The sequence below is a fragment of the Anser anser genome (genome assembly GCF_964211835.1).
Source record: "Anser anser genome assembly, chromosome: 3".
NCBI lineage: Eukaryota > Metazoa > Chordata > Aves > Anseriformes > Anatidae > Anser > Anser anser.
The window spans coordinates 65,383,397-65,410,415 of NC_139722.1; the positions used below are offsets into that span (position 1 = coordinate 65,383,397).

The 27,019-nt window shown below is 43.0% G+C and overlaps 1 protein-coding gene across 1 annotated transcript in view; it reads left to right on the top strand.

Moving 5' to 3' along the window:
- AIG1 (androgen induced 1) overlaps window positions 1-27,019 on the top strand; it is a 124,056-nt gene that overhangs the window by 86,583 nt on the left and 10,454 nt on the right. The window contains exon 4 of the mRNA XM_083828773.1: window positions 23,671-23,786. Coding sequence (XP_083684899.1) covers window positions 23,671-23,786 — 116 coding nt within the window. The remainder of the gene's footprint in view (window positions 1-23,670; window positions 23,787-27,019) is intronic.

A 27,019-nucleotide genomic window follows, 5' to 3' on the forward strand; every position in this document is an offset into this window, starting at 1 on the left:
TATCAGGGTTTGGCTTAAGGGCAAGCTTCTGACATGCTCCAGACTCAGGGCAGGCTTGTCAGAACTGGGCACCTGGTTCTTCAGTCCCACAGAGGTGGCACTTCCCCAGGCTCCTAGCGAGGATCGCGTTGCGCATGCACTGTGTCCTCAGAAGGACTGAGCGTGTTGCTGCCTAGAGCAGAGTGGTCCACCACCGCCTCTCACTCCCCCTCCTTGAAGGAACAGGGGAGAAAGTACAATGAAAAAGGGCTCAAGGGTTAAGATAAGGACAGGGAAATCACTCACCAGTTACTGTCATGGGCAAAACAGACTCAATGTAGAAAGATTAATGTAATTTATTTGCTATTTGTAACAGACTAGAGCAGTGAGAACTAAAAGCAAACTAAAAACATCTTCCCCCCCATCCATCCTCCTCTACATATTCCCCCCGAGTAGCTCAGGGGAACAGGAAATGGGGGCTGCGGTCAGTCCCTGAGGCTTCGTCTCTGCTGCTCCCTCACGGTCACTCTGCCCCTGCTCCACGCGGGGTCCCTCCCACGGGATGCCGTCCTGCCCGAACTGAGCCCGCGGGGGCTGCCCACAGGCAGCAGCTCTTAAAGCACTGCTCCCACATGGCTCCGTACCACGGGGTCCATCCCCCAGGAGCAAACTGCTCCAGCACGGGTCCCCCACGGGCGGCAGCTCCCCCCAGACCCCTGCTCCTGCGTGGGCTCCTCTCCACGGGCTGCAGCTCCGGCCCGGGGCCTGCTCCTGCGGGGGCTCTCCATGGGCCGCAGCCTCCTCCAGGCCACATCCACCTGCTCCACCGGGGGCTCCTCCACGGGCTGCAGCGTGGAGATCTGCTCCGTGTGGGACCCATGGGCTGCAGGGGGACAGCCTGCTCCACCGGGGGCCTCTCCACAGGCCGCAGGGGAACTGCTGCTGCCTGCCTGGAGCACCTCCTGCCCTCCTGCTGCACTGACCTTGGGGGCTGCAGGGCTGGTGCTCACTCCTTGTTCTCCCAGCTACTGTTGCATTGCAGGTTTTTTTTTTCCCCTTTCTTAAATCTGCTCTCCCAGAGGCACAAACTTCTCTCCCTTTTGGAGCAGGTCCCTTTTGGAGCCAGCTGGAGCTGGCTCTGCTCTAACATGGGGCAGCTGCTGGATTCTTCTCACAGAGGCCGCCCCTGCAGCCCCCTGCTACCAAAACCTTGCCGTGTAAACCCAATGCAAGTAGGAGGGAGCAACCTTGACTTTTGATGTCAGTGCTCCTCTGGATTGCTGAGGATCGCTTTGGCAGTATGGGAACTGTAAGTAGTGAATGCATGTGTGCAGGCATGCCTTTAAGTGATTTAGCTCAAGCTCTTCTATTAACATAGATTTGTCCCCTTTTCTTCTTTGCTAGGTGACCAAAGGTATTCTTGAGTTAACGGTCTAGTTTTCCTCCATTTTTCTTTCTACATTCAGTTATCCTGCTAGTATCTCAGAGTACTGGAGATCAAATACATCTCCAGACTCTACAAATAACATGCTTTTCTAAAAAAATAATTTGCAGGTTTGTTGCAACATGCAGATTCAAGTGAGGTAATGTTGTTTACAAGCAGTCAGGTTCGTTGCTTATGATGAATGAAACAGCAACATTCAAGCTGTTTGCTTGACGGATTTCCTTGTGAACCTTGTGCAAGAGACAGCCTTTCCCAGGCAGGACTCAAAACATGTTACACTTTCCTGGCGCTGTGACATGCCAGAGCTCTGACTTTGAGTGGCTGGTCCCATATTCCTTGGGAAATCCAGGACTTAAGCACAGGATCCCAAATCAAAGACTCTTAGATGTGTGTGGCAATCTGAGGCTTTTGAGTTGTTGCAAACCTTCCTCTTCTATACCCATACCAGCTCCTTGGTAGTGAGCATGGGGGACAGGAAAGAAACAACCGTGTGGAAAGCAGGTGGATGAGGATGCAGCACAGAGAGATTGGTAAGGGATGGGACTAAAGTCCCATGAGAGTTGTGTAGGGGTTGGTAAAAGAGGGAACTCTGTGACAGAGCCAGAAAGGAGGTGAACAGAGTAATAACAAGATGGCAGGGCTCTGAGCAGACGCGGTCAGGCTTAGCATTTCTGTGCCTGTGGATGTTCCTGTGAATCCCAGCATTCAGAATTTCCTTCCTGAGCCTCAGCATTAGCAGATAGTTGTGAATCACAGTAGTGAAGTATGCTTCTCCAACTCTTCCTAGTGACTGGCTTTCTTCAACTCTTAAAATAAAGAAAGGCTCTGCTTTAGATAGCATGTGCACAGCTGATTGATAGAGGGATTTCTAGGCCCCATGTGCTGCAGCAGAAAGGGTTAGCCAACACTGCAAAGCTGAGAGGTAGCTTTCATGCCTTCAGGGTACAGTGGACTAATGGGAGTTTGTTCAGTTGAAATAAAATCAGGAACTCAATTTGCTTCCAGACAGCTTTAGGGAGAGGGTCCCTCTGAACGCAGACTGGCACTCCAAGCTGCTGATGCCGTTTCTGTTCAGATCAACTGTACAGAATACTTTAAAAGCTGTAATTATTTTCTAATTCCTTGGTCAGCTTTAGGGGAACAGTGCAAGATTTCAAAGCTTCTCGTCTGCAGCTCTTCCAAAAAAAATTATGTAGGGATTGAGGTGAATGTAGGCGGCAAGATTGTTTGTGCCTCAGAGTTTGCAACACAGGAAGATTTTCCATATGTACAGATTAGGCATCAGAAGCTCCAACACCCATCTCTGCCTTGGAATCAATCAAGAAGGTAAATCAGGGACAGGCAGAAATTCAGAGTCACAGCCAGCTCCCTGCTGGCTCTGCTGTCCTAAGATGGCTCTGCTGTCCTAAGCAAAAATATTGTGCGGACACCAGTCCGACACAGAAGCCGGTGAGCTACATATTGCTCTCACGCGTCAGCTCTCTTCATTATCAAGTGCTTGACATAGTGCTAATAAATACACTTTTCCAGCCCCCAAATTATACATTTCATGTTATTTGCCATGGGAGTTCCCCTATCTGAAGTGAGGTAGTTGCGTTACCCAAAGATGAACTGCCAGAGAGAAAATATCCAAGTAAACAAACATATGCTTAGTGACCTAATTAAGCAGCATGTTTATATTCCATTCAAGTATGAGACCATTTTAGTTTATTTCTTGCTCTGCATTTTAATTTTGCTGTCCTAAGTTAAACAACTGGCTGTGGGATTTTTGTTTCTCAACACCTGACCCTGTCAGACTTCTAAAATACAACTAAGAAGTGAGATGTCGTGGAGTGTCAGAGTACCTTGTACTTCAGAGAGAAAAGTGCCAGTGAAAATTATTCCACCGAGCTCATCTTAGTTCCCTGTATTATTTTTCCACATCATGTAATAACTCAGTTAAGCAGCCTGTATGCTTAGGAAAAGTGAAATGTTTTTAATTAAGTTAATTAGTTGATTCATAGTAATGTATAATAAATAGTCACAATATAATGCTATATCATAATTTGTTGGGCAATACCAGAACAGTGTGGCTTAATGTTAATCAATCACAAAGTAAAACTGATAATAGAGCAAAATTGTTTCAGGGCAGTTCCTGACAGTACGCCGTGTTGTCCTGCCGAACACAGCAAGGTCTCAGAAAAAAGACTGCCCAGGTCTGTGACAATTGGTGTGCAGAGTTGGGTGCACAAACAGGCATGCACAATATGTCTGCACACTGCTTAACTCAGACTTGTACGTATGTGAACTTAAATTCATCGAAAAGCAAAATTGAGAAGTGAAGAGAGAGAAGAGTGGTGTGAAATTGATGGGGAAAGACAGAATTTGCCAGTTAGGAGGACAAAGATGGAGAAGTTTGATGCAGTGGGTGTATAATTAGTGCGATCTGACAAAGAAGAGGCTTTTGCAGGATGTGTTGTGTCAGTTCTTTTTCTAGACAACTTCTCGATGATGTGCGGTAGCAGAGTCTAGTAAAATGGCATCTATTTATACATAGGGAATTAAGGAAGCATGCAGCTTTCAGAAAAGAACATGCACTTGGTCTAATAGTTCTGATCTGTGAGCCTGCCATGAAAACTGACTGCCGTTTCAGGAGCATGCTTCAGCTATGGTAGTTCTGCAGGAGTGGCAGTGGCCACAGGGCTCCAGCGAATGCCCTGCTGCTCAGTCTGAAGCCTGTTGAATCAGCTCTAGAAGTTCACATAGGTTACAAAGTTCGACTCCAAGTCACTGACCTTACACACTTTGGGAGGAGAGCACGTGTGCACCTGTGCACAAGCTCATGTATATGAAACAAAGGTACTGTTTTCTATACATCTCTTAAATAAGATAGGAGGAATGTGTGTGCTGTGTCCTAAATAACAGAGGAATGTGTTTGCCAGCTATCATAAAAAGTACAGTTTTATTGAGATCAATCATGTCAATGAGTCCATCTGTTAACCACTTACACATGCATGAAGCACCGTGAGTAGTTTATGGTCACTTTGAAATATGGCAGTATGCTTATTTATATTAACTACATTTATATTAATAGAAATATATTAGCTTTTTAATGATATACAGGAATGCGTTTTTTTTAATATAGATTTATCCATTTAAACATTTGTAATGTAAAAAATTAACAAGCAATGCGACTGCCCCTCGTGTGCAGCCCTGTATTTCCAGCTTTCCAATGGGAGTGGGATCATCAGAACCAAATGTGAGGAAGACTTCTTCCCAGACACGCTGCTTGCAAGAAGAAAGCTCCAGGGTTGGAGGGGGGAGTCTGTTAAATTAATTCTTCAGGCTTTTCCCAGCCTGGATCTTTTGTCTTTTGATGTCCTCAGATGCTCCCAAGGACTTCGGGGGCTGTTTGAGCTCAGCTCGCAGCCGCCTGCCAGTCCCATTGGGTGCCATTTCCTCTTCAAAAAACTATTCTTGCAGCTGCTCCGCTCCGCACAGGGAGCGGAAGCCTTTGAAATTGCTGCAGCTTCAGTGCACAGCCTGTTGGAAGAACTGGCATCAAAAAGGAGAGAAGAAGTGCTTATATCTGTTTAAATTAATTATAGAGGCTCCAGCAGAAATGTGAAGGCAAACAGATAGATGAGACCTGGTTTGTGGGGTACTCTTTAGCAAAGCGACTGCTAATCAGTGCGTTGACTTTCTGCCCCCTGCACAGACTGAAGCGGCCCTGCCAGAAATTCTTTTAACAGGAAATGTTCGCTGGTGGGACAGAAGGACAGGCCGTGTGAACAGCTCAATAGCTACGGAGCACCACAGCCGGTTTAAATTTTCTACTGCTTCTGTGGGTAGGTCCAAGCCTTAGAACACAAGCAATTCACTTCAGAAATTCTTCCTGATACATCAGGAAAAGGTGAAAGCTTTGCTTTCATCCCAGGCAGCCTCTGAAGCTCCCTGACCTACCTGAGCCCTATCTGGCAGTGCAGCAGCCCAGAAAATGGCACTGTAGAAGTTCCCCTTCTCCCCAGGGTGTGTCTTCCATGACAAGGGAGATGCTGCACGGTGGTGCTCTTGCTCAGCAGTGCTAGCAGATACGCTGTGGGGAAAAGAGTGTCTTACCAGCTGAGCACGCGATGAATTCCTCAGCCGTGTATTGGAGACTGGGAATCGTCATGGAAAATGCTGAAAAACAGAATTCAAAAGGGTTGGGTTGGGTTTTTTTTGGCCTGCAAGTCTGCTTTGTTGCTTCCAGGCATGATGGAAGGGAAGAGTAATCTTTCCTACGTGAGGCACCAGTCAGACTAAAAGAGCACGAAGCTGTTCTAACAGGGAGAGCTGGAGAAGCACTGAAATACAGCAGAATATCTGCCAGCTCCCCAACAGTCCTGCAAGGCTGAGGCTCACGGCAAGTGCAGACTGTTCTGTTCTGTGTGTGAAATGAGAGAGAGATTATGCAGCGTCCACCTTGAGAGGAGTTTGAGCTACGGCGTCCTTGACTGTGTGGTGCCAGCATCCTTCATGTGAAGTCACCAGAAGCAAAGAGCTCAGGTTCAAATGTTGTGCTACAAAGTGGGTCCACCCTTAGCTGCAAGATTTATCAGAGGTTTTGCCTGAAAGTAACTGACTTACAGGAATGTGCCTGGTCTGCATGTCTGATCAGGGAAAGAGGCAGCGTATTTTTTTTTACACCTGCTCTCAGTAATACATGCAGACTTTGAAAAGAGATGGTTTGGGTTTGGTTGCTTCATTCCTTCTTCTGCTGTGGTTCGAATCTGCTGCTGCAGTGGTTTAGGGTGCTTAGGGGACGTGGTGCGGCTGCCAGAAACTGATCTCAAATGTCAGATGTGGGACTGATCTTGTGGTACGAGCTTCTTAGCTGGTACCTCCTCATTCACCAGCTGACACCTGAAAGGAAGAAACAGTCTTTTAGCCGTAGGGTTTCTGATCCCTTTGTCCCAGCTTTGGGACTTGAACCACTGCTTGCTTTAGAGTCAGGGCAGAGCTGGATATTAATGAATGCTGGAATAATATTGTCTTGACATCTGAGGATCAGGAGATCATTGAAACGCTAAAGTGTATATATCCTGTTGGAAGTTTCAGGAAGAAGGACCCTGGGGGTGTTCATACATAGATAATATTTGGGAGACAAAAGCGGGTTCTGAACTCCTCTTGATGGAAGGAGGCAGCGTTCAAGGCACTGGGCTTCGATGCTTTTGGAGTTGCTGGCTGTGGATAGATTGCTCCATACAGGAGGAAGGAAATTTTCCAGTTTTGCCTTGCAGAATCCTTCTCCTCATGTGCCTGCTGCTCTGGGGGAACGGGTTAGTTCTGGGGCAATGGTGGAGGTGTTTTTTTTTCCCACAGCTTAGCAGTCTTCATAGTATATTCTGCCTGCAGTGTTTTTCTCAGCCTGTTACATTTGGCTGCGCTAAATGAGAATGAATTTATAGTCCTTTACTTTTGGAGGGGGTGGGGGAAGGCAGATGACTACAGTACCTCTTATAGAATATTATTATAAAAGAAGTGTGAATTACCTCCTAGCCTCTCATGCTGTTGAGAAATTGATTTGAATGACATTTTCAAGGTGTTGTTTCTGAGACATTCAGCGATTGCCATTCATCCATGAATGGTTAGTGAGATGAATAACAAAAAGTGGTTTAGGATTCATAGGAGGAAGTGTTAAAAAATAACATTTGGCAGAAAACATTGGTTATACTAAGTTCTCTTGTATATCTAAACTGCACCAAGGTTATCTAAGTGGTTTTAGGTAATCCAGTCATTTTGAAAAAAGACTATTTGAGCAACAAAAGCAGTAACATCATTTCCAGTTCTATGTGGACTGTAAGAGTCATCTGACTATCAAATGCAATACAATATTATGGCAACATGGCTTTAAAGGAAATAAAAGCGGCCCTCTCTGCCGGCCATTCTTCAGGCAGGTAAAATGTAGCACCATTAACTCTGAGCTAACTCATCCTTTCAGCAAGCAAACATCAGAATTCAAACATGAGGAGCAGAGACAAGGGAAAGCAGAGTGAATCTTAGGACTTCATCTTTGGGTGGAAACCTTGAGAATAACTGACCTGCCAGGAGACACATACATTTACTGGTTAGTTATATGCAGGCTTTACATCAAATTTCTTTCTGGAAATAGTATAAAGAGCTAGTGTACCTCTAGAAACCACAATACTTCGTCAAGATCTTTAGAAGGTCCATATAGTTCTCAGACATATGTGCTTACGGTGAAAACAACAAAGTATGGTATTTTGCAGACGCATGACATTTTAAGATTGCTGAAATCTTAGCTGTAAAATGCTAGGAGTTTTATATAGACAGTATATACTAATATATCTATGTATGGACATTATAATTTAAATACCTTATGTAACTTGTTTCAATTTAAAATTTTTGCACCGATAGCACTTTATAGTTGGAAGGTATCAAATGCATAATAGAATTATTAAAAGCTGTTTCCAACAAAGAAAATAAACCATTGTCCTTTGGCAGAAACTTTTCATTTTCATAAATGTTGTTTAAATCTCTGGGTTTTTATCAAAACTTAAACTTCAGTGTTTTGGATTTTTACCAGTATGGGTTTTCTTCTTCCCATTTTATCTTTCTGCCATTTTCTCTTCTTAATGTCAGTGAGTGAAAAAAAGCAATATCCAGGAACTTGCCTCATCTTTCATTCTTCCCTAAGAAGACATTTAAAAAGAATGAAAAGCTGAAATGGAAATGAGAAAATGTTGGAAAGCTGTGTATATTCTCTTTGAAATGCACAGCTCGAATGTTATGTATTCAGCCTGTGTCAGCCTCCAGGCTAAGATACATACATCCTACGCAAACATCATTATCAGTGCTGAACTTTCATCTTACAGTTCGGATTCCCAAAACTTACATCTCTAGCAAAGCAATCAGTAAAACAAATAGTTTGGAGTTCCTTACAAGAAGAACTGTTTCCTAATGCTAAAGGAACTGGCTCCTAAGGACATGCTAAGAGCACTTAATAAAAAATAATTTTCATTCCACCTATCTTCCTCTGTAACTTCTGTTTACAGAGCGTGCTTTGACTCATATGTTCTCCATCTGCTATGTCTGTCTGTGTGCTTTTGCCTCACACACGCCTGCTCGAGATGCAAGGTAAGTTGCCCATCTCTCATTGAGAAGTAAGCAGGGAGCATAAATACCTCATGCTGTACTAGTAGCAAGAACTGGCACTTGAGACGTGTAATGCAATGTCTCTAGTGGATTCTGCACTCTGTCTGGGATCCTTTATGTTCCGAGTTTAGGGTGCTCAGTAGGTTTGTTTTTTACCACTGCTTCCAGTTTCTCTTTTTTTTTTTTTTTCATCCTTACAAGACTGGGAAAATATTGGCTTTCCCACTGTTGAAAATACCAATGATGACATATTTACTTGCCTCTCACTGCACATTTTAAACCTGAGCATCCTTAACCAACAATGCTTTTTCTCCAACTTCCATGAGCTTTCCTCATAGGAGGAATTAATAGCTGTGCTGTCTCTAGAAAGCCTGCCTCTCGCTGTGGCTGTGAATGATGAGGCAGCTTCTCTTGTAGCTGCTGCTGGAACACAGCATTAAGAAGAAGAATTTCTTCCCCACCAAAGGCCAGACACGACATCCAGTGATGAAGCCCATGTTAACACCTTTCCTCACACCGTGCCACACAAGCACAGAGAGACTGGAGGAGCAGAGCAGCACCCAGGCAATGTGAGGCTGGCAGCAGAAAGGTAAAGAGGAGTTCCATGCAGGAAAGATGGATAAATGTAGGAAGAGAAAGAACGCTTCAGGTGGTGATTGCTCTTCCCAAATGAGGCCAGGGCGAGAGGTTTCCTTCCTCTCAATAAAACCAAGACAGTGAAATGGAAGTTGAAATGATTTCAGACTCCTCAGAGGGCAGAAAGCATGGTATAATGTACTGAAGACTGTTGCCATATTCCAGTCAATCTATTTTTTGTTTCCCCACTTTCAGCCCCAAGCAGTTTGAAGACTATTAAATACATCTGGAATATATAAATGAATGAATAGACTGCCATTTGCAAATCCTCACCCAAAATTAAATAATGTGGCTTCTTATTAAATGGGAGATTATTACTGTCCCAACATAGGCAGCAGTGTTAACAACAAGTCTAGCAGAATTAAAGAGCTTTCTGAATGCTTTGACAAATAGAGTGCTAATGTCTTTGATGAAAAATTACTTTTAGCAAGGTCTTCCAAATATTTTCTCCTATTTCAACTATATTTCAGTCCCATTAGATGCATCTGTTCTTCACAAAGGAATTCTAGAAGGCACCGGGACATTTTTTCAATAATATTGTTCAATTACTTTACCACCAGGGCTGGTCACATATTAAACTCAGGCTACTTTTTAATGAAAAATGGCTTTTCAGTTGAAATCAAATATATACTTTAATTATTTTTCTTATTTTAAGGGGAAAAAAAAACAGATTTTTTTTGCAAATACTTTTTTTTCTTTCATGATTAAAGAAAGCTTAAATCCACACTGCTTTCCTTTCTGAAAAATAGAAGATTTTTTTATTAACCCTCCCTGCACAAAACCAGCTGTAAACAACTGAATACCTACAATTTAATTAATCTGCAATCCTCAACTCTCAGGCATGGATTTACTGGTTAGAGGAGCTGTTGACCTCTCCCAGATGCAGAGTGAGAAGAATTCCTTACTTTTTCGCAAAAATAAAATAAAAAAAGGAGCTTTTATCGCAGCAGAGGAGAACGGTCCACAGAGAAGGTTTCCTGAAGGATCAAGGCGCAGTTCCTAGTGCTGCCACTTAGGTAGCATGCCAATGATTCCAGTTGTGATAGCTCGGTCCTCTTTAAAACACAGGCAGTGCTTCCCTGCTATGGGGAGTGTTAGAGGCTGGCTGGTGTTTGCCGGGTTCCCAGCTGTTGCGTGGGGGTGATGGAGCGAGCGTCTGTTCAGATGTCGGTCGTGGCACGACGCTTTATAGTACGTCCATAGCCAGCCTGAGGTCAGCCACTAATGTTGCTAGAGTCATTTCAGCTCCTTCATCCCTTCCGAAGGCTGACTGGAGGGGGAGACCAAAGTGCCAGTTTCTGTTAGCTACCTTGGTCTCGTGGTTATTCCTAAATGTGTTGTGACTTTTCCTAGGAAGGGGATTTTGGAAACAGTACAGCAACTCCCTCCCAAATATTGTTGTGTATCTGCCTGGCTCCCTAACCTACTGCTGCATCCTCTCTGCTTCCCAAGATATGCCTAGCTGAAGGCATGCCATGAATCCTTGAATCCCAATCACATGAGTCACCGAGATGCATGCTGCAAACCCTGGGCTCACATTCATGGACCCTGTCTAAAGTTGCCCTGGAGCTGCAGTCCATTAGTTTTAAGTCCCAGTTGCTCTCTGCTTTCAACAGCAGAGAGAGGTCAGAACAAGAATAAATTTATCAGGCAACAGCCCAAATATTCTTCTGGCTTTTCCTCTCGTGCTTCTTCTAGCATGTCTACGCTGACATTTACAGAGGCGGATACACTCATATTTAATAAAATGATTGTAAATAACGTGCTTAGATTGGGTCCTTAAACTATTGGATTTTATCCACGGGATTTTCTTCTCCCGCTGCCATGAACATGTGAGGTCAGTACCTTCAAGCCCTTATGTAGCTGTGGACCTCACACCAGGACTTTTCCGAGTTTGACCTCCGGACATGGGAGAGGTGTGGTGATGTGGGCTGAGCCCAGTCGAAGGCACTGCCAACATCCACATTCCAGAACGAAATCCATCACTGATTTCCTCTTGCTTTGGTTTAGACAAGATGCTCTTTCTTTGTTTGCATGCATTTCTTCACAGATAAAGTGCTTTTACTTACTTTTTTTTTATCCAAGCCTCACAGAAATCAAGGGTAAAGAGGAGTTTTATAGAGCATAGTGACAATTAAAAGATAACTTAATTATTGATAAAACTGAAAATATACCACATGACAAGGAATTGTACTATAGTAATCCCTGCTGGTCCCGCAGTGATTGGGGGCTGGCTGGAGCCTCAGTATACTTCTCACCCCTTTGTTAAAAGCTCAGATTTTTTGGTTTTGTTTTGCTTTTTTGCTTGCAGTAAAATGGCAACATGGTAAAATAGTAACTGTTATTCCTGAGGTGAGAAAGAAGTGATAGCATCTACTAGAGTTACCTCTTTAAAGTTTAGGATTTATTGAAGGACTATAATATAGTTTCAGGCCTTTTATTAGTAGTTCTGCTGCTCTTGAACATTTTCTCCGAGGGATAGTCTTTTTTTTTTTTTTTTAAATTTTATTCAGAAATGGAGAGCGTTAAGAAGTTGGTTCAAGACTAAAAAAAGATTCTTAAACAAAAATACCCCACAGTTTTGGAGGCTAATAGGTCAAGTAATTAAAATACTAACACCAGTCCAAAACCACCACCACCAACAAAACACAGAAAAAACAGATACTTCTGCAAGGGAAAGTTCAGTAACACACTGAGAACGTGTTGTAGCCGCAGCACGAGAGGAGAAACAAAAGGACTGAAGTTCCCAGCCTGGCATGGACGTACCTCATGTAACCTGTTTATCAGTAGAAAGGGCCAGATTCAATCACTTTGGTATTCTTGCTGAAAATAACACTGGCTCGGGACCCCACATAGAGACTTGCAGAAGTGAATCACACACGTGGGTGCCCCTAATAGGCAGTGTATAGGTACTTGCTAGCAGTGGCTCCATGGGCTTAAAGCAAAGGCAGCTTTATTGATGGGAGTGAAAAAATAAGCATGTAACATGGGAAAGCCAGTGACTGATAATAAGTCGACAGTATTAGTAAGTCTTTTTTCCTCCTGGCCTGTCTTTGCAATGCTCTTAACTCAGTCCTCCTTCTCGGGCCTGGTAGAATGGCTTCTTCCATCCTTGCTATATACGCCACGTGGATACCGTGTAGATACCTTCATACCTTGTAGTCCAGGCTTGGTGCAGACCCAAATATGCCTTTCAAGCAAGTCTCTCTTTCAGTTAGTGCAGCTGATGTAGCTGCAGCTCTGGGTCTGGAGATGGAGGCCTTAACCAGCCTTTCACAGTAAATCTGCTTTTTGCAGCAGATCTCACCTCACCTTCTGTGCCCGCCTAGCCAGCCACCCTGGCTTCCACACCAGCATCTTTGGCAGGTTTCCTCGTCTTTCCATTAGCAACAAGGTTAATCTTACTGCCCTCCAAGTGGGAAATATTGCTGCTGTGGAATTGGGGTGCTCTTAATCAAACGTGCATTTTGCCCTTCCCAGCAGATGCCATTCTCCAGTGTAAGGCCTCTATAAGAGTGAGTCTCAGGCATGTCAGGGTTGTTGTTATCTCTCTTCACCAATGAATGTCTGTAGTGATCATCCCCGTTTGTATGGGTTTACTCTGCGATTCTCACACTGTGAGTACTTTAGCTGAAACAGAATGATGTTATAGCTAACATTATGAAACACATCCAGTGACTGACCGATCTGTTCCCACCTGAAAAGCATCTCCATAATCTTCCACCTCAAACACAGTCACACACGGTGTGATCATTAACGATGAGGAAACTGCATGTGAAGCTGATGCCTTCCTCTTGTCTCTCTGTTCCTCAGCTACAAAGTGTTGACAATTACAGGACTGTTGTATTTAGAAAATACCTTGAGTGTGAACAAAAGAGATTTCTTAAGTACACAGTGGTGAAATGCTGCAGGTCAGGGCAGTTCAGTTCTCCCTTTCTGCTCTCCCCCCAGAGAACCAAGGAGATAGTATCGAGACCATGCATAAAAATGCAGCAACTTTTTATGGTCCCAGTCCTGGCCAGGAAGGGGAGATGGAAGAAGAGGTAGGGAGGACTGACAAGACTGGATGTAAAGGCCAGTAACCAAACAGACAGGCACTTGGGAACATAGATCATGTTCCCAAGAACATTCTGATCATGGATCAGAATCAGAGTTGCCAAGGTGGGAAGGCAGCTCTGGAGATCGTTTTGTCCACCTCCTCTGCTCAAACAGGGCCACCTAAAGCCAGTTGCACTGTACCTTGTCCAGTCAGGCTTTGAATATCTCCAAGGACAGAGACACTGCAGCCTTCAGTGTTTGGCTAACCTTCCAGTAAAATAAGATATTTCTAACCTTTAAAGAACGGTGTCATGAGTCACTTGCATGTGTGGGTGACCTCAGTCCTGATACGAGCATCCATCTCCCAACACAGAAGAGATCAGACCAGCTGAAAGATATACGGCAAAACTTTACAGCTGCCTTGTTTTACAGTTTTATGAGCAGGTGCTCCAAAGGAAGTCCTGTCTTGAATCCCTGTAGCAGTAGGGGAATGTGGATAAGATTTCTGATACCAGAAGAATGCATTACGATCCTGCAGTTATGACCAAGCTGATAAACTCCTCTGACCACATTTAGCAGGGTCCTGGGAAGGAGACCAAGGGGTACCTTACACCAGCTGCTTAGGACCTCAGCAGATTTGCTGTTGCTGGGAGGCTGAAACAGAAGTCTTTGAGGACTTCATTCCATGGCAGAACTGCAACGCCAGGCAGAGTAGGAAGTCCTCTTTTCTCCAGGGTTCCCCAGTGTATGAGACGTGAGACCACTTATCCTCTTGCAACTCTTCCCCTCACCTGCTGCTCTCTGAGGAACCACTGACACCACACATGCTACAGTTCTGCTGCCCTCCTTACTAGGAAAGATGCTACCATGTGATAAGAAGAAGAATCACATCACATCTCCATCTCTTCTTGTTTCACATCTGGAATAGAAAGGCCATGCAGGTCACTGATACCTCAGCGAGACCAGCCTGGCTGGGGACAGAGCTCTTAAGGAGGGAATCAGAGCCAGGCTTACCAAGGTTAAAGTGAACAGAAAAAATCAGGACAGAGTCTGCAAGACAACACGGAGAAGTTTTGTAGCTCTGCTACAAACTGATTATCTTGAAGCCCTTTGGTATCACATATATTCAGCATCATAGTCCTCTTGTGCTTATGATATGTTACCCATCACTGCAATCCTCAATAGGTATTTGACAGCAGGAAACAGTAGTTTATTTCCCATGAGAAGAGTTTATCAAGCTCTGCATTATCTGCAATAAAGGAAGATTACTTGTTTTTGCAGAGTTCAAAATCTAAAAAAGACAACGTAGAAGATAAACTGTACAGCAGAGTTTACATCCTCTATTTTACAATATTCAGTAAATATATACAAACATGCATTTACAGATGAGGATATCAATGTCTACATTCACCAAGAAAAACAGGTAAGTAAAAATGTGTTCTATGTAAGGAATAAAGTTGAATTTTGCTCTAATAGAAAATATCATTTCTCATTTGCTGACATTTTATATTATAACGGCATAATCTTGAGATTACTTGATGCGTAGTTTGTCTTCAGCTGTCATCGTATAGCAGGCATGGCTCACAGAAGACAAGCGCCTTAGTTCAAGCATGAATGAAAGGCAAAACACCTGCCAGTCTCCATACATGTTCCTCTTCTCCGACCCTTCTCCCAAATGTGTACATTTGCGTGCTTGTGCAGCCACACTTCAGCCATGCAGTATATGTGGAGTTTAGAAAAATGGGACGTTATCAGGATTCATACGTATTTTAGAACAAGGGGAAAAACTTCCTCGCATACTGTGCTGGTTAACACTGCGATCTTTCTCATTCTAAGCATGTATATGCATGATTGAATGTGATACCATTTGTACAAAGTATGCCACCCTCTTGAGACCCTTGTATTTATCTGCTTTCAATTACATTTGAAGTATTCAGAAAGTCTCCTGTACTAATCCCGTCCAACTTGGAAGCCACATAGCTCATGCATGAGACTGTCAAACATGAGTAGTTGCAGATGTCAATGCACCAGTGGCAGGAATCCAGGAAGATAGATCAAGGCTTAGTCACTGAAAAATACATGCCAGCACATCTCAGATACATAGCATTGTAGCACCTCATAAGGAAAACGTGTCGTGACAGGAAATCAATAACCTCTTGGAGGTGATCTGTTTTTGAAATATTCTTGATTAATTATGCCAGGGTGTGTTTGGCAACATTGCCTGATCCAGCATTAACCTAATGCTTTTTGCATGAAGCGCTGTTGTAACTAGTCTCATAAGTCAAGCCTGATGGTTCAAGGCAGGTTTTCAAGGGTCAGGTTATAGATTTTGTAATGTCTTTGTGTCCGACATTGCTGCTTTTACTATGGAGTGTAGGCTTTTATTATCAATCAAAATAACAATTGTATTAACATGAACAATAGCATTTAGGACTAATTGAGTTTGAAGCACAGTGATTCTCCTAAATAAAGTACATCATATAGCGAGCAAAATAAGTAGGGACTGTCAGTGTGTTTTCGTGACAGAAGACCTTAGTTCAGGGTGTTCCCCAGGCTGGTTTGCAGAGGAGAAGCAGCTCTAGAGGACACACAGGGGGCGTACTTCCCTCTGTCTTCGCCAACCTTCCTGCACAGCCTCACTTTCCCCCTCAACAAGGTTTCCAGCCATACCTGCTGCCCAGGCTGCCACCAACAAAGGCAGGCAGCTACCCAGTGTCAGCACAGAGGCTGGAGGAGCGTGGAGCTGGTGCTATTGCAGTGTTTGGCCAGGGGCATGGCCACAGCTGCTTGGGAAGCTGTTTCTTAACGCACGTCTGCCTTGCAGTGGAGTGCACGCTGTTTAGAAGACGCAGGGCAATGCATGTCATGCAAAGCTGATTACAGACAGATTGCTGGGTGCAGTAATGAGACCACGCTCGTGTTATTGTGCTACTTCTTTCTGTAATACGGGAGCAAAAAGGCTTAGGAAATTGTGTCACTCCCCGCAGAATTGTTTACCAAAGGAATTTGCATGTATAATATAAAGAAATAATTAAATATAGATAATGCCCGTGAAATAAATTGTTTGAACCAAGTTGCAGATAAGTTGCAGTTACCATGTGACAGACGAAAATTTGACCTTTGGCTACCTCACCTGCACAACACCCAATAAATCCAGCTCCTCAGTAACCGCTTCCAAGATTTTAAATTTCCAAATAGCATCAAAGAGCCACCATTTGAAAAAGAAACTGCCAAAGAATGGATTCTTGATTTTCCCAAATGTGGAATTTCTTTCCCCAAATTACACTGGCCTGAAGCCCAGGACAAGCAATATTCAGTCCTGGACCAGAGACAGATTCAAAGTCCAATGTCTTCAGGTTAGAAAGAGGATCCTTTTGCTATCATGAAGCCAAAAATATCCTTCTGTGAAAGCCTTAGTGCTAGCCGTGGAAGAATGCCAGACACTAAAACCTAACACGGCACATTTTATGTATAGATAAACTTTTCAAATCAGTTAAAAGAGCTTTAGAAAGCATATTCATACAAATTATTTTCTCCTTTTGAGGCCTGTGTAATTGGCCTCATGATATGGAAGGAACTGGCTTTTCAAGGAGAGGAATACTATTTTCCATATGAGTAGAATTGCTTTAAACCATTGCTAAAATACATCTGCAAGCTTTCTGTAGCTACATTTGTGCTAGGAATACATGAGGCTCAATGAATTTACTAGCACTTCTTCATCATGACCTGCATAAACACCCAGCAATCATTCGTGTAAATTAAATCTGTTCTACACGTAAGTCTGTACATTTATATCTATAAACATTGATTTTAAGGGTAATTGTAAGACACGAGAAAATATTTCTTTGCCTGGATAAACCTTTTTGCAAATGGTAGATTAGGAAGTTGTAGGGCAAATGGTTTAACCGGTAAGAGGCAAACAGGCTGAACAAAATATGTAGAAAAATACTTTGCCTGATATTTTGATTAATGAGTGAGTGATCCTTGCACAGGACATGCATGTGTGTGTGTATATGTTCCAGTCCTTACTGGCATGTTTTCTAATGATTTTGTGGCAGAAATAAGGACTTGAGGTTGAGAGTAAAGTGGGGCTCACAAGAGTTTGCTCAGCTGCAGCTGACTGAACAGGAGCTGAGCTTTTTTGGTTGCCCTCGTACTTCAAAAGTCTCCTAACAGTAGTGCAGGGCACGCTGTTGGGAGCTGACTGGGGAGTTCGGGCACGTCCCTGAAGGAACAGAAAGTCTGGCTAAGGAGTCACAGCAGAGAGGGAGAGGTGACTTACATGACATTGTATTTTGCATGTGTTTCATGGTACCTGGATACGTGACATGTATTAAAAGCAGTCATACTGAATCGTACAGAGGTAAAGAAAATTAAACGTGTAACATGACAGTGCTGTTTCAGCTGGCATCATGGCACTGGTATTACCTAATTTTGCTATACCAGATGTGCCACATCCTATCCCATCCTGTCCCTGCCACCATCTTGTTTCGAGTCCAAGTGACCAAGATTTTGTTGTGTCTTAAGTTAAGGCATCATCTGCACCTGCCAAACATACGGACGGATAACTCAAAGAGGCCAAGACAGAAGTGAGGATGCATCGCCCCAGGAGTTACTGAATCGGGGTGAGGAAGGCACAGAGGGAGTCCCTCGGACCAGGAGGACAAGAGCTGCAAAGCAGCAGCTTGAAGCAGTGGGAGCTGAGATGGGAGACGGACAGCTCAGAGGGAAACAGTTGAGAAACCTCCAAATGCAGAGAGGAACCACGACAGTGAAAGAGGTGATCTCACTGAGAGACGCCGAAAAGGGCCAAGATGTCTCAGAGCTGTAAACTTGAACGAGTAGAGGTGCTTTCTTACCAAAATTTTATTACTTCTGTGTACATGCTTGCTCTTCCTAGGCCGACACCCTGCACAGAAACTGAGGAATAAGATGTGGTCCTCCGTTCCTCCATAGCTACCCTACGTGACCTTGAGTGAGGCTTTCCCTCTCTGTCTTCCCCTTCTGCAAAACAGGGGTAGGACATCCTGCCCCTACAGAGCAGGACTGCTGCAAGGGTATGTTTAGTAAAGCTTTTGAGGTGCTGAAGTGCCTCAGTGATTGGCACTGTGGAAATTCTATAGATAAGCACCTATATATAACCTTCCCTGACACTAATACAGTCACAGGGGTGAGAGCAGACTGACAGTGCTGTTTCAGTATATAGTATATGCTGCATATGTCAGGAACAAGGAGAACAAACCCGTCAACTGTAGGTATGTGTGGAGAAAATGATACAATTCTGATTACATAACGTACGCCGTGTCCACTGAATTTATGTACAGAAAAGAGGAAAAGAGGGGCTAGCATTAAGGAGGAAGTGTTAATTTTCTTTTCAAAGGACTCTACACTCATATTGATTGCAAATGGTTGTCTCTGGCTCTTGTGTGTTTTGCGGCGTTGTATGGTATTAGTCTTTGTTCAGATCATGGAATACTTCTTCCTCTCTCCAACCTACAATAGTAATTAATGAGCTGTCTGTGGCTGCCTTGGAGTGCATCCTGTGCATCAGTGTGTCTCAGTTAATAGTCATAATTTCTCATTTGTAAAAGGAAAAGTGCTACCAGCACTTTCAGTCTCAGAAGGGTTCAGACTCACTCAAGGATTCCGATTTATTATGCACCCAGTTCTGATATCCTGCTGCTCTCTTTATGGATTAGGCTGCCTTGGTGGAAGGTATCATCCTTCAGATGACACATAAATACTCTCTTGCCAGCTGTTCCTTTCTCAGAAGTTTCTCAACAAGTAAATCACGATCATGCCCCTTGTTTTACTAGTTTCTGATCTGCTTCTCCACTTTACTCCAGTAGGAACATGCGGAAAATGCAGCTTTGTTACTGCTATTACTTTACAAATGGTGCTGACTACAGCTGTAGAGATTTTTAGGCCTACTAGTATTGGTTTCTAGGGAGAATACACTGGTTGTGACTTTAAATTAAGAGGAATGGGCATGGGTTATTTTGCTGATCATTTCTGTAAAGTCTTTAATCTCGGGAGCTGCACAAACTCTTGAGCAGTAAGAAGGAGATGCAGACAGGTTGCTTCACTCACTCTGACATGCAGCAGCTGTTTAACAACGCATAATCGAGTTGGGAGCTCGGAAAAAGAAGCGAAGGATGGCGTCCTACTGATGGAAACTAGATTTTTGAGAGGAATTTAGGAAGACAGAAAACGGAGGCAGCCGACATGCAGCAGTTTGCACAGCCATTTCCGCAGAGGGCACCAAGGAGGGGCCTCAGACAGATTCATGGCAGCATCAGCAGCCTTTGGCGTGGTGGTGACATAGTGCAGGGCAGCTTCCCCAGCAGGTGTGGGAGCAGCCCTCCAGGTCCCAGGCTGCAGAAATTATATAGATCAGCATGTACACGTAGGCTCCTTACTCCAGGAAAGCTTCCAGGAAAGCTTCTGCACACTAACTGGGAATCCGAGGAGGCAGGTGCTCTTTTAGACTGCACTCCTGGTCTTAAAGGTAATTCTGGTCAACCTCTGCAGATCAGGACCGGGTGGCTTAGTGGGAAGATAGCAGCGCCATGGGTTGTGCTAAGGACAGAAGATACTCAAAGCTGTTGATTTAGCACCTTCTAAAGAGCTTTAAAGTTCCCCTTAGAGCACAGTTAGGGGAGGACAAAAGGCTAGTCAAGGTACTGATGAAAACAGTGTTAAAAAAAGCAGCACTTACGAGTTGGAAGATAAAACATACAATCAGGCTTTCAAGAGCAAGCATTTAATTTGCCTAAAGACTATTACAGAACTCATTCCTAATGTACTTGATTTACATAAAATCTCTTCTTCCAGCTACCTGTTGCAGAAGCGCAGCCCTCCATCAAATCTCGGTTTGTCAAGCCAACATTTCAGATGTGCTGCCTGTTCGTAATGTGCTCTTCCAGTCTAATATGTCATTAGGCACATATATTCCATGTGAGGCGAGATGCATATTTTAAAAATACCTTTTGAAGACTGTGCCTTTCAAGCAGAATTTCTCTCAGAAAGTTGTTGCAGTGGTTCAAGAAATTAACCACCTGCAGCCCTCGGGCTGGTTTTTGGTCCACTACTTGAGCTTCACTTAGAGGCTGCTCCTTCGGAGTCAGTCTCAGAGAGTTTCCTGGATCAGATTATCCATATGATATCCTTCCTGCAAATTCCACCTGGGCTCTGTGAGTCAAGCTGGTCTCTGTCTGTCTTCACGCATCATTACCAGCAGTTGAAGGTTCGGCAAGTCAAATTTCCTCCCCACTTGTAGGTGACCAAACTTCAGGCAGCAGCACTGAGTGGTGGATGTAAAATGGGGAGGAAATTGCAGTTTGCTGCTCTGCAGAGACCAGCACTTGCTAGCAGATCTGTCAAATCTCCTTTTCCTTTTTTTTCGGTAGTAGTAAAAATGCCTTATCCGTATAGTATTTTTTGCTCATAATAGCATAGTTTACTACTGTTATAATACACTATACCAGTCACTATACTCTATAAGTTGCCCTTTTCTTTAAGACTTTAAATGTTGCAGAATGACAGCTTCTGCTACAGTGACTAATCATCCTCACCACTTTGAACCTCCTCATGCCTGAGTCTTCTCTTAAGTAAGCCTCTAGAGATACTTTGACAAGCAGGGTGGGAAATGTGCTGTCCTTCCCAGGCCTGTACCAAGCCCGATGGTGAGTAGATGGGATCAGTCCCCAAGATACTAACTGGGCATCTTTGGTGAGCACTGCATGATCTTTAACAAACAGGTCAAGGGCGCATCAACATTATTTTCTAAGTGTCAGATTCCAGCTGTCCCAAGTTTATTCAAAAATCAGAGGGTATGAATTTTCTGGCCTTCTGCACCTTTACTGCTCCCGGTGGATCTCACTCCAAGCACATTTGACCCCCCGTCACCTTTACTAGGCCTTCGTCCAGGTGCCAGGCTGATTCACATTTGGTATTTATAGCTTGAGTTTTTGGAGATAGTTTTGTTTGACAGAAGGTATCCCTGCTTGCAAAGGGTTATGTGTTTTAAATTAAGGTTTTTGAAGGGGCTGGAAGCGTAGGAAAGGGAAATTTTATCTTTGTTGTAGTTTGGGTAAAGCATCTGAAGTAGCTTTTTTAAGTGGCGGTTTTACTAGACTATCTTAAACTGAAGTTCATCCTTGGCTTTTTAAAACTGTGCTGTTTGCAGGTAGCACCTGCATTTGCTCTAAGTGATTAAGATTAAAGATACATGTCTCTGTTTTTTCTCCTTATGCTTCTAATTGCACTGTGCTTTTTGACAGGATGTTGTACATAAACTCCTCAGTGCTATAGCTCATTATCCTCTTTTTTTTCTTACCTTTAGAAAAGAGCAGAAAGAAGAATTTAGGAAAATAATGACCTGTTTTATTATATAACCACAGGAAAAAAGAAAGGAGAAAAGGATTCTGGATTAGAGAGCAGTTACTGAAATCATTTTAACTGCTTTTTAATTGGCAAGCTACTGAGTTGTTATCATCAGCGAAGAGTGCATCGACAAGCAGTATCCAAAGTGGCAAACACTTCAATTGAGAAGTACAGTTCCCAAGCTCTGCAACTGTCATGTGTGTTACAAGCAGTTAAGACTAAGTGACTGTATCCCAAGAATACGTCACACAAGAAATACCAAGGGTGGGTTTGGGAGTTAAAAGTCTTTGCTGTCTTCTGTTTGTGCCTCTGAAGAGGTTATGGAGCCAGGGCAGGGAACATTTGCACAGCCTCCAGCTACAGGGTTTTGGGGGCTGTGCAGTGAGGTACTGATCTCTGTCTAAAGACCTTTTTCACCCCGATGCAAGACTTAGAAGTGAACCTCCAGGGCTTGTATTGCTGTCAGTCCCTGTTAATGGACTCTGGAGGTACAGCGCAATTAATAGACCTCTCCTCTAACAGTGGGCACCTCTATTACAGAACGCATGTAAAACATCTATGTGTTCCCTTGATGCTGTTTTATACTGTTTAAAGGGGTGGGGGCGGAACAAGTTGTTAAAAGATGAAGATATTGAAAGCTCCCCTAACTGCTGTATTATCCACCTGACATTCTCCAAATGCCAGTCATTAATTACTAATGTATTGAAAATCAGAGCAGTTACCCGATTCAAATTATGTTACATCTGTGAGCCAGAGCCTTTCCATTATCTTATCATTTCCCATTCAAACAATTCTTCATTCTCCACATTTGTTAAAGGCTCAGTACCCCACTGTTTCTTCTCATGGGAACCTGTTATTCACGCAAAGGTATTTCTATTCCATGTCTGTCTTGCCTTCATGTCCGTGAGGGTCTACAGCATAACTACTGCAAATGTACCAGTCCAGCCCTCCACCACCCCAAAGTACTACATGTGCACATCTAACGGTGGGTTGTGGCCAACATAAACCATAACCTTCGTTTCCAGCCATAGTGTGGGCCCGAGGTGGCAAGGCAGAACATGTTTCTGGAGTGTGCAGTAATGCTGGTTCTAGGTGAGGTGCGTATTCGGAAATGATGGGGTTTATTTCACGACACGCTTGTGCTTCGCTTGTGTATATTTTCATGCCCGCCAGCACTCTGAGATCTAGACATCAAGTGCTGGGGGCAGGCTAGATGCAATTTTTCATGCCGCTGACGTTAATCGGATGAACAGACCTTCTCAGAAGGGACAGTGTAGGAAAATGCGTATGGAAAAGTGACAAAATAAGGCCTTTCACAGCTAAATAAAGACAAGTGGCTGAAAAGGTTTTTACAGCTTTGGCTTTCGTATGTTTCATTTGGGAATCTAAAACCATTTTGCACAATAACTAACAAATTAAGATTCACACCACCTTTCCAAAGAAGATAATTGCTCCTGCCTTGCAGATGAAGGAACAAAGGTATTGAGGCTATCATTTGAAAATATGTCCCCTGTTCTCAAGTCCCCAGATTGAGATACATTTAAACCTGATTCTCAGAAGCATTAAATACCTCCATTTATATTCATACATTTGGCATTGTTTGTGCCTAGAGCTTCTGAAAATCAGACACATTGCCTCTTAACTTGAATGGTCAAAATAACCAAAATGATGTGGCAAGCATCACAGAGCAATTGCAGGGCTGAGCTAGGACAGGGATCCGTGTCCCCTCGGAATCCATGTCCCCTCATGCCATGTCCTGCTTTCACTCACTGAGTGTCCTCCTTGGATCCCTGGCCAACGTGAAATGCATGTTCTGCTCACTCCGTTTTCCCTCGCTCTCTCAAACAATTGAACGTTATAGAGGTAATATTAAGCATTTGGGTTATTGATCTGCTTTATAGAGTCATATTACCTTTTCTTTCTAGCCATCCAGAAACTGTCTTTAGGTTTTTGTGATTAAGATTCTTGTTGCAGAACTAGCATGGAAATGCAGTGAGAATCATTTGTATCACCTGATTTTCCCCTGTTGTTTTGTGTTGTGTTTTTTTTAGCATACAACAGTTTTGCCCTTTATATTAATCGAGATGAGAACAACACATCATCAGTATCCCAGCAGGAGCTGCGGACTGGCTGCAGTGTGCACCTTCGCTGTTGGCTATATTTTATGGTAAGGGCTGTACATGCTGTGTTTTCATATTGTATTGGGGGTTTTGTACTGCTAAATTTGGGCACATATTTCATTATGGATATAATCGCTAACAGATTCACGCTGCATGCCTCGTTTGGTCCAAGACCTGGGCTTTGTCTGGTTTCCCCAGATGCTTATATTTTTAGAAAGTATATGCCAAACCTCACACAACAGGAATTTGTTGAACAATCCCATGTAAGCAGTGGTCTTTCCAAGGGTACATTTTTCGACCTTTTTTTTCAAGCTAAATGTTTTTCTTGGACCTTCGTTTTATTGCTTAGGGGTTTTGTTCTATCAAATAAAATCGAGAATAGGCAAATGATTTCCTGCATCGGTATTTATGCGGCAACAGAAAAGATAGAACACTGTCTTTTTTCTTTACTAGTTCATAAATTCTTTCTGTAAAATTGATTGCAGAATAACCTAGTAATCCAAACATTCTGCAGTTTATTTTAAAAAACGCAAATGTTTGTGAAAAACTAAACAGCAATAACCTTTCCTATACAACATTAAATTCTGTCTTTGGGCAGTTTTTATTCAAGCACCTGACTTATATGATGGAGTTAATTTACTTTGGTCTTTCTGGCATTTTATTTTTGACTAAGCCTTTGTTTTGCTAACAGTGCTCCTTTGATACCATATATCCTCTATCCTTTCTGCAAGCATTTCATGACCTCCTGTTTACTTCTTCTCACATCACAACAACCCTCAGCTCAGAGGATGTTTTCCAAAACTACGGGTAATACTGCTTTTACCACCAGTCAAGTGAGATCAAACTAATGAGAGAGGAACACAGGCTCAAGGCAGTACTGTAATACTGCTCAGCCATGCTATTTTTCCCTTTGGTCCAATGAAAGAGAAGCCGTTATTCATATACATCAACGCACATCAAGTGATCGTAAAACGACTGTAATCCAGCTGAAGTGGGATGCTGTGTCCCAGGATGCTAGTCATATTCTGCCATTTACTTTTATAAACATGCATATATACTTCTTACGCTAGAATAATATTTTCAATTTTAAGATAAGAACAGTCTCATGCATAAAGGCACATAATGATTTCTTCGAGAGAAAGGAACTTCTTTTAACACTTATATGATAATAGTAACTGTGCTATTTATTTACCACCTTCCTCTGAAGGTGCCTAGGCACAAGATGGTAGAGTTATTGTACCTGTGATCTGACCTAGTATGTCAGTGACAGTTTCCTCATGATCATCTGAGTAGACACATGCAATAATGTTCAATAGAAATAGAAAAAATGAAGCAACCTGGTTCTGCAAATGAAATAAAACCAGAGGTGTCTTAAATTCTTTTAAGAAGCTGTTACAGTATCAGTGTGATTCTCATATGGCTTGATCCTGCCTACTACAGTGCATCTGAACCCTACAGCTATAAGTACAATGTAAAAGGAAATTGTAGGACAAATAAAGCAGAGGAAAAAGGTTCTGCATTAAGAAATTAACTACTAAGCAGATACTCAGTTACAGGCTACTGTCATCTCCGTTTGCTTTTGCTGTTTAAGGATAGGCTTACTCTCAAGTGACTCACCTTCTACCAAGTTGGGATTCTGCAGAAGATGATACGAGACAATTGCTTGTTCTACCTAATGGTAGCCCTGCTAAAATCCACACTTGCAGCCCATTACTCCATCCATTTTTATGAAAGGAAGTCTTCGGGAAGACCAGAGGGACACACAGGCTGTACGATGCCATCATCACCTGCAAGTTCTGCGTCTGCAGCCTGCAACTGTTTTGGAAGCCTCTGTCCAAGATTTGGCTGAGGCTGCAGGGTAAATCATGGTACAATATCAATAGAGTGTATTTGATGTTCACAGATTGGGGAATAGAAGTATGAAAAGTATGAAAAGTGTGTTTTTCTCATCCATCTCACTCAGGGGTGCATACTTTTCACAGCTAAGGTTCACTATCTTCCTACTGCTAGGTAACCATATTGAAGTACTGACTGTGATCACTTAGAGAATTTGTAATTATATCATTAGGATTTGCTGCTCTTGTACACTGTAGACCCCTCAAGGTTAGCACAGTGCATTACAATGAGATGACACCTGCAAATGACCTAGTTACATGCAGCCTTTTGGAACTTCCTTCCTTTGTATCTTTGGTTGTCTGTGGGTCCCCGGGTCCCCTGCTGGTGCATAGTTCTTGGTTTATTTTTTTTTTTTACCTTGAAGCTAGATATCTTCTGCTTGAGCATTAGAGTCCTTCTCCGTACGTCATTGTTCCCTCAGCAGCATTGTGTTCACTGAAACTCCCTTGGTATAAAATGGAGGCAGTTGCTAATCAGATGTTCTCTGTTTTTTACCTGTGAATTTTGAAGTCTCCCCACCTCATCTGAAACTTTCTTACCATGCTGCATGATTCGTCAAGTCTCACTTTTACTCTAAAGGAGCACGCAGGAGGATATTGTTTAGTTTAGACTCTGTTAATGCATTTTTCTACTCCAGGTAGAGGAGATCTTCTGATTTGCTTCATATGTGGCTGAATCTTTCACATATGGAAGGGATGGTGGAATAGAGAGCTTTTTTATATGTATTTGATAAATGAGAAAGTGGGAAAAAAATCTGAATAGAATCACCAAAGTTAGAAGAATATAGCTAAATAACTTAATATCCCCTAAGCGTTCATCAGAGTCATGTTGTTTGAGGAACATCCTTTCTTGAAGAGTTAAAAAAATATATATATTTTTTTTTTTAATTTATGCCTTCATTCCCACTCTTCAATCAGGAGCGTTTGGTAGGCACACTTAGCTCATGTACTGCCTGTGGAGGGAGAGCTCTGCCTTGCTCTTAAGGAACTGTGCTCAGGCACACCGTTCACAGATTTGCATTGCCTGTTGCACACCATACATGGACTTTCAGGATCAAGGCCATGGGTTAAGTTGTGAAAGGCCAATTGGCTTTATTTAACATGGCTTGAAAAGGTCACAATTTGTATTGAATTGTTAAATCTAGACAGTGCTAAGAAAACCCAAGAGCTTGCCAGTACTACCAGAAAATACTGCCAATGGGAGTATGGAGCTGGTTGTCAAGGAACAGAAAAGAGCCAGAAATGTGTTGCTCCTTGTAATAAGAATGACCTCATGGCAACTAATATCAGAGCCTAATATGTCCCTAAAATAAACTGAGACGAATACATGTATTTAAAATAGCTTTCTTGTTCCCTCTGCTTTTGAGTAGTTGAGGATGCCAGAC